Genomic DNA, 19,744 nt, shown 5'->3' with positions numbered 1-19,744 from the left:
GTTTATAGCCTGGCTCATAAAGAAGAATGTGAGCAGAGCTAAATCACTCAGATACAGCCACGGCCTCAGACAGAGACACAGCAGCTCCAAGAATAATAGAGTGAGTGCACAGTCACCATTGTCCTTACACTACCTCTATCCACCAATCAAAGAGGCAGAGGTAGAGGTAGAGAGAGATGAAGGGGGGGAGGAGCGAGAGCTGAATGAGACAGTGTGTGTGTGTGTGCTGAGCATCACTTTTAGTAAGTGGGCAGAACACAGTAGTGCTGACATTTGACGGACTACTCCGCTGACCTATCGCGTACCTCTGCTCATCCTCCAGGCGATGGATGATTCGCTCCAGCTCCCCACGCTCCTCCCTCTCCACGGCCTGTAGGATCTGGGCGGGGCTCTGGGGCTGGCTGCAGGGAGACCCCTCCCCACCCAGGGTCTGGCAGTACTGCAGGATCAGAGCATGCTCATCGTCCCTATGGGAAGAGATATACAAATTAACTAAATAACATGTGCTGGTTGTCATTCTTAAAGAGCTTCATTATATTAGATACATTGCGCAAGAGCGTGCTCCACCTCGGTCAAAGTTTAAGTTCAAAGAGCTTTGTTGTCCATCTTGATTGTCTTTCCATTAAACAGACTCAGTGGTTTTAACTTCAGCTTTGGCTGTTGCAGGACTGTACTGTATGGCTGGGAGCTGTAGATCCTCCCTACAACACAGATCTGTTGATCTCAACCATCAGATAACCACATGACATAGATAGAGAGGGAGAAGACAGATGGGGAGAGAGGGGGTGAAAGAGAGAGAGAGAATGATGGCTCCAAGTTTCTCTGTGTCATATTTGGAGGATCTGAGATGCAGTAGGCAGGTCTTGCTAAACCACAGCTGTCACCTTCCCTCTAACACACACACACACACACACACACACACACACACACACACACACACACACACACACAGAGCCCCAGGGATTATAGGGATTAAACTATCACAAACCATCACATATGCGCGTGCGCACACACACGGAGGGGTAGGATTACTCAGCCCCCTGTCCATTACCGCAGGAAGTGCCATCCATCGCCAGAGCCACACTGACAGCCAGGGAGTCCGTTTCCATTTGGCCAAGCTGAAAGCAGTGGTTTTAATTGAAACTGGATTCCATGTTGGCTCTTCTTGGATACATTTTAACCATCCATGCACAATGTCTATTGTCAATCCAGCTTTCATTCTGTGGTTTGGCTAGCTAGTTAGCTTTTTTAAAAGTCTATGGCAAGGCCAGGGCCATGGCTTGGAGCACTAACTGTGTCAATAGCATGGCTAGGCTAAGCTAGGCTACCAAACACCATCTGTCTAACACAGCTTCTAACTCCTAATGTACGGCCCTCAGGAGACCCATTACAGAACCCAGACACAGCATTTCATAAATGACCCAAGTGTTCAGGCCCTCATTAACATTACATGCATATTCAGAGTGTTTAGTATATGAAAAGATTTCTGGACAAAACATGTTTTGTTTCCCAGGCGGATCTATTGTGTTAGCAAGGACGAGGACTCCTATTCTAATTATGTCTACAAACCTCTGCCAATGGGATAGAGTATAGAGAGGTGAGGAGGAGAAGGAGCTCCGTGGATCCTTTGTGTCTGGAAGTAATTTAGCCTTTTATTGTAGCCATTGGCGCTTTGTCGAGTTGCTATTTTCTCAAGTTTTCGAATGTCAATTTACTTGTGAAATTACTGGATACACTGCTCAAAAAAATAAAATGAACACTAAAATAACACATCCTAGATCTGAATGAATGAAATATTCTTATGAAATACTTTTTTCTTTACATAGTTGAATGTGCTGACAACAAAATCACACAAAAATTATCAATGGAAATCAAATGTATCAACCCATGGAGGTCTGGATTTGGAGTCACACTCAAAATTAAAGTGGAAAACCACACTACAAGTCAAAATGAGGCTAAGTAGTGTGTGTGGCCTCCACGTGCCTGTATGACCTCCCTACAACGCCTGGGCATGCTCCTGATGAGGTGGCGGATGGTCTCCTGAGGGATCTCCTCCCAGACCTGGACTAAAGCATCCGCCAAATCCTGGACAGTCTGTGGAGCAACTCCTGTCCCAGATGTGCTCAATTGGATTCAGGTCTGGGGAACGGGCGGGCCAGTCCATAGCATCAATGCCTTCCTCTTGCAGGAACTGCTGACACACTCCAGCCACATGAGGTCTAGCATTGTCTCGCATTAGGAGGAACCCAGGGCCAACCGCACCAGCATATGTGTAGAGAGTATAGAGTGTAGAGAGTGTAGAGAGTATAGAGATATTGTTATCCACGTCGGCACCAACGATGTTAGGATGAAACAGTCAGAGATCACCAAGCGCAACATAGCTTCTGCGTGTAAATCAGCTAGAAAGATGTGTCGGCATCGAGTAATTGTCTCTGGCCCCCTCCGAGTTAGGGGGAGTGATGAGCTCTACAGCAGAGTCTCACAACTCAATCGCTGGTTGAAAACTGTTTTCTGCCCCTCCCAAAAGATAGAATTTGTAGATAATTGGCCCTCTTTCTGGGACTCACCCACAAACAGGACCAAGCCTGACCTGCTGAGGAGTGACGGACTCCATCCTAGCTGGAGGGGTGCTCTCATCTTATCTACCAACATAGACAGGGCTCTAACTGCTCTAGCTCCACAATGAAATAGGGTGCAGGCCAGGCAGCAGGTTGTTAGCCAGCCTGCCAGCATAGTGGAGTCTGCCACTAGCACAGTCAGTGTAGTCAGCTCAGCTATCACCATTGAGACCGTGTCTGTGCCTCGACCTAGGTTGGGCAAAACTAAACATGGCGGTGTTCGCCTTAGCAATCTCACTAGGATAAAGACCACCTCCATTCCTGTCATTATTGAAAGAGATCATGATACCTCACATCTCAAAATAGGGCTACTTAATCCCTTACTTCAAAGGCAATTATAGTCAATGAACTAATCACTGATCATAATCTTGATGTGATTGGCCTGACTGAAACATGGCTTAAGCCTGATGAATTTACTGTGTTAAATGAGGCCTCACCTCCTGGCTACACTAGTGACCATATCCCCCGTGCATCCCGCAAAGGTGGAGGTGTTGCTAACATTTACCATAGCAAATTTCAATTTACAAAAAAAAAAATGATGTTTTCGTCTTTTGAGCTTCTAGTCATGAAATCTATGCAGCCTACTCAATCACTTTTTATAGCTACTGTTTACAGGCCTCCTGGGCCATATACAGCGTTCCTCACTGAGTTCCCTGAATTCCTATCGGACCTTGTAGTCATAGCAGATAATATTCTAATCTTTGGTGACTTTAATATTCACATGGAAAAGTCCACAGACCCACTCCAAAAGGCTTTGGGAGCCATCATCGACTCAGTGGGTTTTGTCCAACATGTCTCTGGACCCACTCACTGTCACAATCATACTCTGGACCTAATTTTGTCCCATGGAATAAATGTTGTGGATCTTAATGTTTTTCCTCATAATCCTGGACTATCGGACCACCATTTTATTACGTTTGCAATTGCAACAAATAATCTGCTCAGACCCCAACCAAGGACCATCAAAAGTTGTGCTATAAATTCACAGACAACACAAAGATTCCTTGATGTCCTTCCAGATTCCCTCTGTCTACCCAAGGACGCCAGAGGACAAAAATCAGTTAACCACTTAACTGAGGAACTCAATTTAACCTTGCGCAATACCCTAGATGCAGTTGCACCCCTAAAAACTAAAAACATTTCTCATAAGAAACTATCTCCCTGGTACACAGAAAATACCCGAGCTCTGAAGCAAGCTTCCAGAAAATTGGAACGGAAATGGCGCCACACCAAACTGGAAGTCTTCCGACTAGCTTGGAAAGACAGTACCGTGCAGTACCGAAGAGCCCTTACTGCTGCTCGATCATCCTATTTTTCTAACTTAATTGAGGAAAATAAGAACAATCCGAAATTCCTTTTTGATACTGTCGCAAAGCTAACTAAAAAGCAGCATTCCCCAAGAGAGGATGACTTTCACTTTAGCAGTGATAAATTCATGAACTTCTTTGAGGAAAAGATTATGATTATTAGGAAGCAAATTACGGACTCCTCTTTAAATCTGCGTATTCCTTCAAAGCTCGGTTGTCCAGAGTCTGCACAACTCTGCCAGGAACTAGGATCAAGAGAGACGCTCAAGTGTTTTAGTACTATATCTCGACACAATGATGAAAATAATCATGGCCTCTAAACCTTCAAGCTGCATACTGGACCCTATTCCAACCAAACTACTGAAAGAGCTGCTTCCTGTGCTTGGCCCTGCTATGTTGAACATAATAAACGGCTCTCTATCCACCGGATGTGTACCAAACTCACTAAAAGTGACAGTAATAAAGCCTCTCTTGAAAAAGCCAAACCTTGACCCAGAAAATATAAAAAACTATCTGCCTATATCGAATCTTCCATTCCTCTCAAAAATTTGAGAAAAGGCTGTTTGCGCAGCAACTCACTGCCTTCCTGAAGACAAACAATGTATACGAAATGCTTCAGTCTGGTTTTAGACCACATCATAGCACTGAGACGGCACTTGTGAAGGTGATAAATGACATTTTAATGGCATCTGTCCTCGTGCTCCTAGACCTTAGTGCTGCTTTTGATACCATCGATCACCACATTCTTTTGGAGAGATTGGAAACCCAAATTGGTCTACATGGACAAGTTCTGGCCTGGTTTAGATCTTATCTGTCGGAAAGATATCAGTTTGTCTCTGTGAATGGTTTGTCCTCTGACAAATCAACTGTAAATTTCGGTGTTCCTCAAGGTTCCGTTTTAGGACCACTATTGTTTTCACTATATATTTTACCTCTTGGGGATGTTATTCGAAAACATAATGTTAACTTTCACTGCTATGCGGATGACACACAGCTGTACATTTCAATGAAACATGGTGAAGCCCGAAAATTGCCCTTGGTAGAAGCATGTGTTTCAGACATAAGGAAGTGGATGGCTGCAAACTTTCTACTTTTAAACTCGGACAAAACAGAGATGCTTGTTCTAGGTCCCAAGAAACAAAGAGATCTTCTGTTGAATCTGACAATTAATCTTAATGGTTGTACAGTCGTCTCAAATAAAACTGTGAAGGACCTCGGCGTTACTCTGGACCCTGATCTCTCTTTTGAAGAACATATCAAGACCATTTCAAGGACAGCTTTTTTCCATCTACGTAACATTGCAAAAATCAGAAACTTTCTGTCCAAAAATGATGCAGAAAAATTAATCCATGCTTTTGTCACTTCTAGGTTAGACTACTGCAATGCGCTACTTTCCGGATACCTGGATAAAGCACTAAATAAACTTCAGTTAGTGCTAAATACGGCTGTTAGAATCCTGACTAGAACCCAAAAAATTGATCATATTACTCCAGTGCTAGCCTCCCTACACTGGCTTCCTGTCAAAGCAAGGGCTGATTTCAAGGTTTTACTGCTAACCTACAAAGCATTACATGGGCTTGCTCCTACCTATCTCTCTGATTTGGTCCTGCCGTACATACCTACATGTACGCTACGGTCACAAGACGCAGGCCTCCTAATTGTCCCTAGAATTTCTAAGCAAACAGCTGGAGGCAGGGCTTTCTCCTATAGAGCTCCATTTTTATGGAACGGTCTGCCTACCCATGTCAGAGACGCAAACTCTGTCTCAACCTTTAAGTCTTTACTGAAGACTCATCTCTTCAGTGGGTCATATGACTGAGTGTAGTCTGGCCCAGGAGTGTGAAGGTGAACGGAAAGGCTCTGGAGCAACGAACTGCCCTTGCTGTCTCTGCCTGGCCGGTTCCCCTCTTTCCACTGGGATTCTCTGCCTCTAACCCTATTACAGGGGCTGAGTCACTGGCTTACTGGGGCTCTCTCATGCCGTCCCTGGAAGGGGTGCGTCACCTGAGTGGGTTAATTCACTGATGTGGTCATCCTGTCTGGGTTGGCGCCCACCCCTGGGTTGTGCCATGGCGGAGATCTTTGTGGGCTATACTCAGCCTTGTCTCAGGATGGTAAGTTGGTGGTTGAAGATATCCCTCTAGTGGTGTGGGGGCTGTGCTTTGGCAAAGTGGGTGGGGTTATATCCTTCCTGTTTGGCCCTGTCCGGGGGTGTCCTCGGATGGGGCCACAGTGTCTCCTGACCCCTCCTGTCTCAGCCTCCAGTATTTATGCTGCAGTAGTTTATGTGTCGGGGGGCTAGGGTCAGTTTGTTTAAATCTGGAGTACTTCTCCTGTCCTAATCGGTGTCCTGTGTGAATCTAAGTGTGCGTTCTCTAATTCTCTCTTTCTTTCTCTCTCTTGGAGGACCTGAGCCCTAGGACCATGCCCCAGGACTACCTGACATGAGTACTCCTTGCTGTCCCCAGTCCACCTGACCGTGCTGCTGCTCCAGTTTCAACTGTTCTGCCTTATTATTATTCGACCATGCTGGTCATTTATGAACATTTGAACATCTTGGCCATGTTCTGTTATAATCTCCACCCGGCACAGCCAGAAGAGGACTGGCCACCCCACATAGCCTGGTTCCTCTCTAGGTTTCTTCCTAGGTTTTGGCCTTTCTAGGGAGTTTTTCCTAGCCACCGTGCTTCTATACCTGCATTGCTTGCTGTTTGGGGTTTTAGGCTGGGTTTCTGTACAGCACTTTGAGATATCAGCTGATGTACGAAGGGCTATATAAATAAATTTGATTTGATATGGTCTCACAAGGGGTCTGAGGATCTCATCTCGGTACCTAATGGCATTCAGGCTACCTCTGGCGAGCACATGGAGGGCTGTGCGGCCCCCCAAAGAAATGCCACCCCACACCATGACTGACCCACTGCCAAACCGGTCATGCTGGAGGATGTTGCAGGCAGCAGAACGTTCTCCACGGCGTCTCCAGACTCTGTCACGTCTGTCACATGTGCTCAGTGTGAACCTGCTTTCATCTGTGAAGACCACAGGGCGCCAGTGGCGAATTTGCCAATCTTGGTGTTCTCTGGCAAATGCCAAACGTCCTGCACGGTGTTGGGCTGTAAGCACAACCCCCACCTGTTTCTGACCGTTTGAGCAGACACATGCACATTGTGACACATGCACACTGCTGGGTTGTTGCCCTCCTACGGCCTCCTCCACGTCTCCTGATGTACTGGCCTGTCTCCTGGTAGCGCCTCCATGCTCTGGACACTACACTGACAGACACACCAAACCTTCTTGCACAGCTCGCATTGATGTGCCATCCTGGATGAGCTGCACTACCTGAGCCACTTGTGTGGGTTGTAGACTCCGTCTCATGCTACCACTAGAGTGAAAGCACCGCCAGCATTCAAAAGTGACCAAAACATCAGCCAGGAAGCATAGGAACTGAGAAGTGGTCTGTGGTCACCACCTGCAGAACCACTCCTTTATTGGGGGGTGTCTTGCTAATTGCCTATCATTTCCACCTGTTGTCTATTCCATTTGTATAACAGCATGTGAAATTTATTGTCAATCAGTGTTGCTTCCTAAGTGGACAGTTTGATTTCACAGAAGTGTGATTGACTTGGAGTTACAATGTGTTGTTTAAGTGTTCCCTTTCTTTTTTTCAGCAGTGTATTAATGAAGTCAGATTTAATCAACAAATATGATCGTCTGTTTAAAAACGGTTAAAAGTTACACGACTCTGTACATATCTGGCTGTGTTGGTAAAATCACTACATATCCCATTGATCCAAGCGTGAGAGGCTGCCCTGTCACAGTTCCAAGACCAGTCAGAAACGTCCAGCTAATCTTACACCAACGACGTTGGTTGACCTCAAAACTGAAGTAGTGATATCCCTCATCACCATCGTCTTACGACAGATATCTTGATTCAGTCATGAATATTCAACAAAACAATAAATAATTTTACATTTTGTTTCCAGCCAATTTCTTAGTTACATTATTGTATTACTAGCAAAGGAGTTGAGGGTGCAGTATTTATGAAGTTTGGCTGTCAAACAAAGATTAAAAGGAAGTTTGAGTGAACCTGAATCAAGAAAATGAATGGCGAGGTCACTTCCAGATCCAGTAGACTCCTCCTCCTTACCACTATTGAAATGGTATAAACAAGAGCCAAGAAATGTGACTGAAATATCACAGCCGTACAGGTATTCAGGTTCTCCATGATATTCTACAGATGAAGAGTCCAACTTGTCAGTCAGTGTGACGGCTATCTGTCTCAAGGCTAAGAGCTGCGATCTTGTGTAGGAATGGAACACACTATGAAGCTATAAAACTATGAAGTTGAATAGAAATTCAGTTTGTCCTCCTTCTGTACCGCGTGATCGATGCTTCCATTAGTGCTCACTCCACCACACAGCGCTTCACACCCATACACACATGCAAGCACACACACACGCCTGACAAACACCCTTCTCATCTCAAAGACATGTTATCTATCAATCTTTTTTCCTTGCAAAATGAGTGCCTTGTCTGAAATCACTGAGACGTAGATAATGACATAAGAGCCAGGCGGAGAGGAGATAAACATCTAGACATTATACACCCATCTAGTACCAGGTCGAACCTGGTTTTGCCTCCAGAACAGCCTGAATTTTTCAGGGCATTCTACAAGCTGTTTGAAACGTTCCACAGGGATGTTGGTCCATGCTGATACGATGACATCACGCAGTTGCTGCAAATTGGACGGCTGTACAGTCATGCTGCGTACAGCCTGTTCCATCTCATCCCAAAGATGCTCTATTGAGTTGAGGTCTGGGAACTGACCAGGCCACTCAGTCAACTCACTGTCATGTTCCAAGCAATGTTTTTCCACTCCTCCATTGTCCAGTGTTGGTGAACAAGTGTCCACTGGAGCCTGCAATAGCTCATCTATAACAAGGATCGACGAATTGTGCATTCTGAGATACCATTCTGCAAACCACTGTTATACTGCACAGTGTTATTTGTCTGTTTGTGGCCCGCCTATTAGCTTGCACAATTCTTGCCATTCTCCTTCGAACTCTCCCATCAACTAGCTGTTTTTGCCCACAGGACTGCCGCGGACTGTACTAGTATTCTTTGTTGGTTTGGCAATGCCACAGTCAGCAAGCAAGGTACTTGGAGTCAAACACACAGGCCTGGATGAGATCTTTAAGGTCAGGGCCCTCCCCAAGCCACTTGGAGTCAAACACGCAGGCCTGGATGAGATCTTTAAGGTCAGGGCCCTCCCCAAGCCACTTGGAGTCAAACACACAGGCCTGGATGAGATATTTAAGGTCAGGGCCCTCAGCAAGGTACTTGGAGTCAAACACACAGGCATGGATGAGATCTTTATGGTCAGGGCCCTCCCCAAGCCACTTGGAGTCAAACACACAGGCCTGGATGAGATCTAAAAGGTCAGGGCCCTCAGCAAGGCTCACAAAATAATTTTAGACCCAAGCCATCCCCTGTACCTGGACTTTGAACAATTCCCCTCAGGGTGCATGTATAGGGTTTTTTGTTTGTCACGTCATTCTCAATAAACCCTTGCTGAGGAGGGCGGCCGTTTCTGAGATACTGGATGCGGCACGCCTGGCACCGACAATCAATGGGGCGGCAGGGTAGCCTAGTGGTTAGAGCGTTGGACTAGTAACCGGAAGGTTGCAAGTTCAAACACCCGAGCTGACAAGGTTTAAATCTGTCGTTCTGCCCCTGAACAGGCAGTTAACCCACTATTCCTAGGCCGTCATTGAAAATAAGAATTTGTTCTTAACTGACTTGCCTAGTAAAAAAATATATATATATCACACTCAAATTAGCTTAAGTCACTCGTTTCGCCCATTCTAATGTTCCATCGAACAGTAACTGAATGCCTTGATGCCTGCTTTATACACTGCTCAAAAAAATTAAGGGAACACTAAAATAACACATCCTAGATCTGAATGAATGAAATATTCTTATTAAATACTGTTTTCGTTGAAAGTGCTGACAACAAAATCACACAAAAATTATCAATGGAAATCAAATTTATCAACCCATGGTGGTCTGGATTTGGAGTCACACTCATAATTAAAGTGGAAAACCACACTACAGGCTGATCCAACTTTGATGTAATGTCCTTAAAACAAGTCAAAATGAGGCTCAGTAGTGTGTGTGGCCTCCACGTGCCTGTATGACTTCCCTACAACGCCTGGGCATGCTCCTGATGAGGTGGCGGATGGTCTCCTGAGGGATCTCCTCCCAGACCTGGACTAAAGCATCCGCCAACTCCTGGACAGTCTGTGGTGCGTTGGTGGATGGAGCGAGACATGATGTCCCAGATGTGCTCAATTGGATTCAGGTCTGGGGAACGGGCGGGCCAGTCCATAGCATCAATGACTTCCTCTTGCAGGAACTACTGACACACTCCAGCCACATGAGGTCTAGCATGGTCTTGCATTAGGAGGAACCCAGGGCCAACCGCACCAGCATATGGTCTCACAAGGGGTCTGAGGATCTCATCTCGGTACCTAATGGCAGTCAGGCTACCTCTGGCGAGCACATGGAGGGCTGTGCGGCCCCCCAAAGAAATGCCACCCCACACTATGACTGACCCACCGCCAACCGGTCATGCTGGAGGATGTTGCAGGCAGCAGAACGTTCTCCACGGCGTCTCCAGACTGGCACGTCTGTCAGATGTGCTTAGTGTGAACCTGCTTTCATCTGTGAAGAGCACAGGGCGCCAGTGGTGAATTTGCCAATGCCAAACGTCCTGCACGGTGTTGGGCTGTAAGCACAACCCCCACCTGTGGACGTCGGGCCCTCATACCACCCTCATGGAGTCTGTTTCTGACCGTTTGAACAGACACATGCACATTTGTGGCCTGCTGGAGGTCATTTTGCAGGGCTCTGGCAGTGCTCCTCCTTGCACAAAGGCGGAAGTAGCGGTCCTGCTGCTGGGTTGTTGCCCTCCTCCACGTCTCCTGATGTACTGGCCTGTCTCCTGGTAGTGCCTCAATGCTCTGGACACTACACTGACAGACACACCAAACCTTCTTGTCACAGCTCGCAGTGATGTGACATCCTGGATGAGCTGCACTACCTGAGCCACTTGTGTGGGTTGTAGACTCTGTCTCATGCTACCACTAGAGTGAAAGCACCGCCAGCATTAAAAAGTGACCAAAACATCAGCTAGGAAGCATAGGAACTGAGAAGTGGTCTGTGGTTATCACCTGCAGAACCACTCCTTTATTGGGGGTGTCTTGCTAATTGCCTATCATTTCCACCTGTTGTCTATTCCATTTGCACAACAGCATGTGAAATGTATTGTCAATCAGTGTTGCTTCCTAAGTGGACAGTTTGATTTCACAGAAGTGTGACTGACTTGGAGTTACATTGTGTTGTTGAAGTGTTCCCTTTATTTTTTTGAGCAGTGTATATCAATCAAGGCCACGAGACTCACTGTCTGTAGGAGCGATCCATTTTCATGAATAGGGTGGTGTACCTAATAAACTGTGTGTATATGAGGGAGTAAATATGGAGAAGGAAGACAGGAACTGTGAAGAGAAACTCATATAGGGAGGGCCAGGGTGAAACCTCAACTGTGCTGGGAGCAACCAATTAAATAGTGAGTGAATGAGAGAGAGCATGAGAGAGAGAGAAAGCATACGCGAGAGAGAGCGAAAGATAGAGAGAGAATGCAAGAGAGAATGTGAGAGAGAGAGAGAATGCAAGAGAGAGAGAGAGATAGAGAGATAGAGAATGCAAGAGAGAATGTGTGAGAGAGAGAGAATGCAAGAGAGAGAGAGAGATAGAGAGATAGAGAATGCAAGAGAGAATGTGTGAGAGAGAGAGAATGCAAGAGAGAGAGAGATAGAGAGATAGAGAATGCAAGAGAGAATGTGTGAGAGAGAGAGAGAGATAGAGAGAATGCAAGAGAGAATGTGAGAGAGAGAGAGAGAGAGATAGAGAGAATGCAAGAGAGAATGTGAGAGAGAGAGAGAGAGAGAGAATGCGAGGGAGAGAGAGAGAGAATGTGAGAGAGAGAGAATGTGAGAGAGAGAGAATGTGTGAGAGAGAGATAGAGAGAATGCAAGAGGTAGTGTTAGAAAAGGCGGGACCAGTGCTATGGAGTTGTTTGTGTGGAAATGTGGGGGAGCAGAGGAGGGGGGGGCTTCAAATGGTTCATTTCAGAGCATTTTTGTGTTGTTTTTCTCTGTGATGCAAAGCGGGGTATATTGAGTTCAGAGTTGAATGAGAAGCCTGATTAAAGCCCAAAGGTAAAGCTTGATACTACTAGAGCCAAATCAGATGATGTGTAAGAGAGTGGAACAGAAGGGAGAGAGAGACTGTAGGGAGAAAGGAAGGTTCAGAGGGAGCGAGAGAAAAATATAGAAAGAAAGACAAAAATAATAATTATTATCAGAAAGAAAGAAAAAAGAAAGAGAAAGCGAGAGAGAGATTGAAAGACTGAGGGGAAGGAGACAGAGAAGAGAGGAAGGACAAGCAGAAAGAGTCCTGTCTCCTTGGTGATTAACAGCAGCATCAATGACAACACTGAGCCTTTGCTGGAGATAACACACACTAAGCAGCTCTCTGGCTTTCTCATTAAGGCTTTTCTACCCGATAAAATGCCTGGAAACAAATGGATAGCAGGGCACACACACACGCACACGCACGCACGCCAGCAAACGTGAGCACGCACATATGTACGCATGCACAAAAGCAAGCACACACATAAATGTTCTGCCAAGACTGTTCAAAGGTGCCATCACTCAGCTGGCATTAAGTTCCAAATGCAGCGTGTGTGAAACAGTACAAGACAGCCAAGTAACACACACACGTACGCACGCAAGCACACACACACCAGGTGTATTCCTAAGAATACTTATTTTCCACCATAATTTGCAAATAAATTCATAAAAAACCCTACAATGTGATTTTCTGGATTTTTTTCCCCTCATTTTGTCTGTCATAGTTGAAGTGTACCTATGATGAAAATTACAGGCCTCTCTCATCTTTTTAAGTGGGAGAACTTGTACAATTGGTGGCTGACTAAATACTTTTTTGCCCCACTGTAAGTGCGTGTTTATATGTGTGTGTGTGTGTGTGTGTGTATCAGTGTGTGTATCAGTGTGTGTGAGCATGCTAAGACTCAGATGGAGGAGTTGGAGAGATGAAGAGGCTCTAGAGATCAAGCGTAGGTGGAACAGAATTAGATATGACTTTAAAAAAAAACACTTGAAAAGCGTGAAATAAAAGGGGATCAGAATGAATCCTTGGCGGAGTACAAGCTGTTCAAACACCCCACACAAGCAAATTGATGATTGGCTGCGTTCAAATCAGCTTAGACAGGATTTACAGCTGTTTAAAATGCTTGTCCACAGATTCCAGGGACTTGATCCTTTTAAAGGAAGCATCGCTAACTCACCTGTTAACGTTGACACAAGGACGCAGGGTGACATTAGACCTACCGCTGCATTGTGTTTTGGGTTTAGATTTACGAATTGTGTCCTTATCCCAAAATGGCTGACACACTCAAAAAAATGGAATAAAATGTCTCTCAAAGAGTAGAGTGGGAAATCTACTTCTGAACAAAAAAAAAGAGTAAAATCATGATGAAAGCAGGCCATATAATGGGATATTAGCTGAGTAGACAGGGCTAGAACATAACTACAGTGGTTATACTTACTGGGCTGATGTGAGGATCAACAGGATGAGAGGATAAATGGTTGGAGCCTGGAGGGTGTTTCTACCCTGCTACTTCTAATGTTACTATCACATTAACCTTCTTCCTCATAACTACCTGATTATCACCGACTCTGTGTATTTGTCCTGTTTCTGTACTTAAAATAATAATAATATCATAATAAAATTGTACCCCCTTTATTCTCCCAAATTGCGATCCAGACAGATTTTGTCTCATTGCTGCAACTCCCCAACGGGCTCGGGAGTCTCTCTCTCTCTGGAGCAGAGTTGTTAGGCAGAGTAAAATCAGAGCAGAAAAGCACGTTCTGTCCATTACTGTGGTGAAATGGTACTTGGGGGAGTCTCGAGCACCGCCTGTTTTAAAATAGAGCTTTTAAGAAGAGAAGGCAGGGGGACAGAGGGAGGTGTGGGGGCAGGCGGACAGAGGGAGGTGGGGGCAGGCTGACAGAGGGAGGTGGGGGGGACAGGCGGACAGAGGGAGGTGTGGGGGCAGGCAGACCGAGGGAGGTGGGGGGCAGGCGGACAGAGGGAGGTGGGGGGCAGGCGGACAGAGGGAGGTGGGGGGCAGGCGGACAGAGGGAGGTGGGGGCAGGCGGACAGAGGGAGGTGGGGGGCAGGCGGACAGAGGGAGGTGGGGGGCAGGAGGACAGAGGGAGATGGGGGGCAGGCGGACAGAGGGAGGTGTGGGGGCAGGCGGACAGAGGGAGGTGGGGGGCAGGCGGACAGAGGGAGGTGGGGGGCAGGCGGACAGAGGGAGGTGGGGGGCAGGCGGACAGAGGGAGGTGGGGGGCAGGCGGACAGAGCAGGCGCACACGTGAATGTGTAAAGTTGGTCGCGCTGTGAGAATCAAGACCCTAGTCTACCCACCCTTTATTCTCCCAAATTGCGATCCAGACAGATTTTGTCTCATTGCTGCAACTCCCCAACGGGCTCGGGAGTCTCTCTCTCTGAAGCAGAGTTGTTAGGCAGAGTAAAATCAGAGCACAAAAGCACGTTCTGTCCATTACTGTGGTGAAATGGTACTTGGGGGAGTCTCGAGCACCGCCTGTTTTAAAATAGAGCTTTTAAGAAGAGAAGGCAGGGGGACAGAGGGAGGTGGGGGCAGGCGGACAGAGGGAGGGGGAGGGAGGTGGGGGACAGGCGGACAGAGGGAGGTGGGGGGGTGGGGGGCAGGGACAGAGGGAGGTGGGGGGCAGGCTGACAGAGGGAGGTGGGGGGGCAGGCGGACAGAGGGAGGTGGGGGGCAGGCAGACCGGGGGGGCAGGCGGACAGAGGGAGGTGGGGGGCAGGCGGACAGAGGGAGGTGGGGGCAGGCGGACAGAGGGAGGTGGGGGGCAGGGGGACAGAGGGAGGGGGGGGCAGGCGGACAGAGGGAGGTGGGGGGCAGGAGGACAGAGGGAGATGGGGGGCAGGCGGACAGAGGGAGGTGTGGGGGCAGGCGGACAGAGGGAGGTGGGGGGGCAGGCGGACAGAGGGAGGTGGGGGGCAGGCGGACAGAGGGAGGTGGGGGGCAGGCGGACAGAGGGAGGTGGGGGGCAGGCGGACAGAGGGAGGTGGGGGGCAGGCGGACAGAGCAGGCGCACACGTGAATGTGTAAAGTTGGTCGCGCTGTGAGAATCAAGACCCTAGTCTACCCACGCTGCCTCTCTCTCTCTCTCTCCTCCTACCCCTCACTCTCTTCCCTCTCTCTCTCCAATCTGTCTATCGTGCTCACTGCCTCTGATTCTAGATCTCTCATGCAGTTGTCTCTAGCCTCCTCAAACCCTTCATATGCTCTTTTGTGTGTGGGTAGATTTTTTGGGCAACGTGTCCTCACTGAAAACCATTTCCAAATCCCACTTCATTGTACACACACACGCACGCATACACACACACGCATACACACACACACACACACACGAACAGGATAACTGCAGATTTCAGCTCTTGTATCAGAGCAGGTTGAGAGATCATCTAATTCTAACGTCTAAACACAGAATTAAAGAGGGTGACCAGAGACTTCCAACCAGCATCACAGAGGGTGACCAGAGACTTCCAACCAGCATCACAGAGGGTGACCAGAGACTTCCAACCAGCATCACAGAGGGTGACCAGAGATCTCCAACCAGCATCACAGAGGGTGACCAGAGATCTCCAACCAGCATCAGAGGGTGACCAGAGATTTCCAACCAGCATCACAGAGGGTGTCCAAAGACCTTCAACCAGCATCACAGAGGGTGACCAGAGCCCTCCAACCAGCATCACAGAGGGTGGCTAGAGACCTCCAACAGCATCACAGAGGGTGACCAGAGATCTCAACCAGCATCACAGAGGGTGACCAGAGATCTCCAACCAGCATCACAGAGGGTGTCTAGAGACCTCCAACAGCATCACAGAGGGTGACCAGAGATCTCAACCAGCATCACAGAGGGTGACCAGAGAGCTCCAACCAGAATCACAGAGGGTGACCAGAGATCTCCAACCAGCATCACAGAGGGTGACCAGAGACCTCCAACCAGCATCACAGAGGGTGGCTAGAGACCTCCAACAGCATCACAGAGGGTGACCAGAGATCTCAACCAGCATCACAGAGGGTGTCCAAAGACTTTCAACCAGCATCACAGAGGGTGACCAGAGCCCTCCAACCAGCATCACAGAGGGTGGCTAGAGACCTCCAACAGCATCACAGAGGGTGACCAGAGATCTCAACCAGCATCACAGAGGGTGACCAGAGATCTCCAACCAGCATCACAGAGGGTGACCAGAGATCTCCAACCAGCATCACAGAGGGTGACCAGAGATCTCCAACCAGCATCACAGAGGGTGACCAGAGATCTCCAACCAGCATCACAGAGGGTGTCTAGAGACCTCCAACCAGCATCACAGAGGGTGACCAGAGACCTCCAACCAGCATCACAGAGGGTGACCAGAGACCTCCAACCAGCATCACAGAGGGTGACCAGAGACCTCCAACCAGCATCACAGAGGGTGACCAGAGACCTCCAACCAGCATCACAGAGGGTGTGACCCCAGAGGGCATCAGAGTTTAGAGAACTCATTCCCCCGATTAGGATCTCAGCTGGGAATAGGTCTCAACATGCCCTCCAGACAGCTTTAAGGGTATACAGAAACACTCAACCTTTCACACACAACACACACACATCTGGAGCTTCAGCATGTTCCCTCTCTTTGTACTGCTAACTGCCTCTCTATCTTTTGTGATCTCTTCTCCCTCCCTCTCCTCGCCTTTTCTTTCTAAACTTCTCTTTCCATAACATTTTTCCAACTCCAAGGTCTTTATCAAAGCAAACCATCTTTCTCTCCGTAACATATCCCTATCTAATATCCACTCTTTTCATCGTTATCTTTCTCCCCCGTGAGTAATTCAAACTTCTTTCCTCCCTCTCAGTTCTTCTGTCTCCCATTCCCCTTCTCTCACCCACCCTCTCCCCATCTTGTTTCCTATCATCTCCCCATCTTGTTTTCTGTCCTCTCCCCATCTTGTTTTCTATCCTCTCCCCATCTTGTTTTCTATCCTCTCCCCATCTTGTTTTCTATTCTCTCCCCATCTTGTTTTCTATCCTCTCCCCATCTTCTTTTCTATCCTCTCCCCATCTTGTTTTCTATCCTCTCCCCATCTTGTTTTCTATCCTCTCCCCATCTTGTTTTCCGTCCTCTCCCCCCATCTTGTTTTCCATCATCTCCCCATCTTGTTTTCTGTCCTCTCCCCATCTTGTTTTCTGTCCTCTCCCCATCTTGTTTTCTATCCTCTCCCCATCTTGTTTTCTATCCTCTCCCCATCTTGTTTTCTGTCCTCTCCCCATCTTCTTTTCTATCCTCTCCCCATCTTGTTTTCTATCCTCTCCCCCATCTTGTTTTCCACCCTCTCCCCATCTTGTTTTCCATCCTCTCCCCCATCTTGTTTTCTATCCTCTCCCCCATCTTGTTTTCCATCCTCTCCCCATCTTGTTTTCCGTCCTCTCCCCATCTTGTTTTCTGTCCTCTCCCCATCTTGTTTTCTGTCCTCTCCCCCATCTTGTTTTCTATCATCTCCCCATCTTGTTTTCTATCCTCTCCCCATCTTGTTTTCTATCCTCTCCCCATCTTGTTTTCCGTCCTCTCCCCCATCTTGTTTTCTATCCTCTCCCCATCTTGTTTTCCGTCCTCTCCCCATCTTGTTTTCCGTCCTCTCCCCATCTTGTTTTCTATCATCTCCCCATCTTGTTTTCTATCCTCTCCCCATCTTGTTTTCTATCCTCTCCCCATCTTGTTTTCCGTCCTCTCCCCCATCTTGTTTTCTATCATCTCCCCATCTTGTTTTCTATCCTCTCCCCATCTTGTTTTCTGTCCTCTCCCCCATCTTGTTTTCCATCCTCTCCCCATCTTGTTTTCTGTCCTCTCCCCATCTTGTTTTCTATCCTCTCCCCATCTTGTTTTCTATCCTCTCCCCCATCTTGTTTTCTGTCCTCTCCCCATCTTGTTTTCTATCCTCTCCCCATCTTGTTTTCTATCCTCTCCCCATCTTGTTTTCTATCCTCTCCCCATCTTGTTTTCTATCCTCTCCCCATCTTGTTTTCTATCCTCTCCCCATCTTGTTTTCCATCCTCTCCCCATCTTGTTTTCCACCCTCTCCCCCATCTTGTTTCCGTCCTCTCCCCCATCTTGTTTTCTATCCTCTCCCCCATCTTGTTTTCTATCCTCTCCCCCATCTTGTTTTCTATCCTCTCCCCATCTTGTTTTCTATCCTCTCCCCATCTTGTTTTCTACCCTCTCCCCCATCTTGTTTTCTATCCTCTCCCCATCTTGTTTTCTATCCTCTCCCCCATCTTGTTTTCTATCCTCTCCCCATCTTGTTTTCTATCCTCTCCCCATCTTGTTTTCCACCCTCTCCCCCATCTTGTTTTCTGTCCTCTCCCCCATCTTGTTTTCTATTCTCTCCCCATCTTGTTTTCCATCCTCTCCCCCATCTTGTTTTCTGTCCTCTCCCCCATCTTGTTTTCTATCCTCTCCCCATCTTGTTTTCCATCCTCTCCCCATCTTGTTTTCTGTCCTCTCCCCCATCTTGTTTTCTGTCCTCTCCCCCATCTTGTTTTCTATCCTCTCCCCATCTTGTTTTCTGTCCTCTCCCCATCTTGTTTTCTGTCCTCTCCCCATCTTGTTTTCTGTCCTCTCCCAATCTTGTTTTCTGTCCTCTCCCCATCTTGTTTTCTACCCTCTCCCCCATCTTGTTTTCTATCCTCTCCCCATCTTGTTTTCTATCCTCTCCCCATCTTGTTTTCTATCCTCTCCCCATCTTGTTTTCTATCCTCTCCCCCATCTTGTTTTCTATCCTCTCCCCCATCTTGTTTTCTATCCTCTCCCCATCTTGTTTTCTATCCTCTCCCCATCTTGTTTTCCATCCTCTCCCCATCTTGTTTTCCATCCTCTCCCCATCTTGTTTTCTATCCTCTCCCCCATCTTGTTTTCTATCCTCTCCCCATCTTGTTTTCTGTCCTCTCCCCATCTTGTTTTCTATCCTCTCCCCCATCTTGTTTTCCACCCTCTCCCCCATCTTGTTTTCTGTCCTCTCCCCCATCTTGTTTTCTGTCCTCTCCCCCATCTTGTTTTCTATCCTCTCCCGATCTTGTTTTCTATCCTCTCCCCATCTTGTTTTCTATCCTCTCCCCATCTTGTTTTCCACCCTCTCCCCCATCTTGTTTTCCATCCTCTCCCCATCTTGTTTTCCGTCCTCTCCCCATCTTGTTTTCTATCCTCTCCCCATCTTGTTTTCTATCCTCTCCCCATCTTGTTTTCTATCCTCTCCCCATCTTGTTTTCTATCCTCTCCCCATCTTGTTTTCTATCCTCTCCCCCATCTTGTTTTCTATCCTCTCCCCATCTTGTTTTCTATCCTCTCCCCATCTTGTTTTCTATCCTCTCCCCATCTTGTTTTCTATCCTCTCCCCATCTTGTTTTCTATCCTCTCCCCCATCTTGTTTTCCGTCCTCTCCCCATCTTGTTTTCTATCCTCTCCCCATCTTGTTTTCTATCCTCTCCCCATCTTGTTTTCCATCCTCTCCCCATCTTGTTTTCTATCCTCTCCCCATCTTGTTTTCTATCCTCTCCCCATCTTGTTTTCTATCCTCTCCCCATC

At 47.5% G+C, this 19,744-nt stretch overlaps 1 protein-coding gene across 8 annotated transcripts in view; it reads right to left on the bottom strand.

The window, feature by feature from the left end:
• The window catches only part of utrn (utrophin), a 334,500-nt gene that overhangs the window by 10,606 nt on the left and 304,150 nt on the right, over positions 1–19,744 (bottom strand). For all 8 annotated transcript variants that reach the window (XM_042300851.1, XM_042300850.1, XM_042300854.1 and 5 more), the window contains one exon: positions 306–467. In XM_042300851.1, the coding sequence (XP_042156785.1) occupies positions 306–467 (162 nt within the window). The remainder of the gene's footprint in view (positions 1–305; positions 468–19,744) is intronic.

Source organism: Oncorhynchus tshawytscha, linkage group LG18 (genome assembly GCF_018296145.1).
Source record: "Oncorhynchus tshawytscha isolate Ot180627B linkage group LG18, Otsh_v2.0, whole genome shotgun sequence".
NCBI lineage: Eukaryota > Metazoa > Chordata > Actinopteri > Salmoniformes > Salmonidae > Oncorhynchus > Oncorhynchus tshawytscha.
The sequence above is the reverse complement of the archived record's forward strand: the minus strand, read 5'-3'. Positions and strand labels throughout refer to the sequence as shown.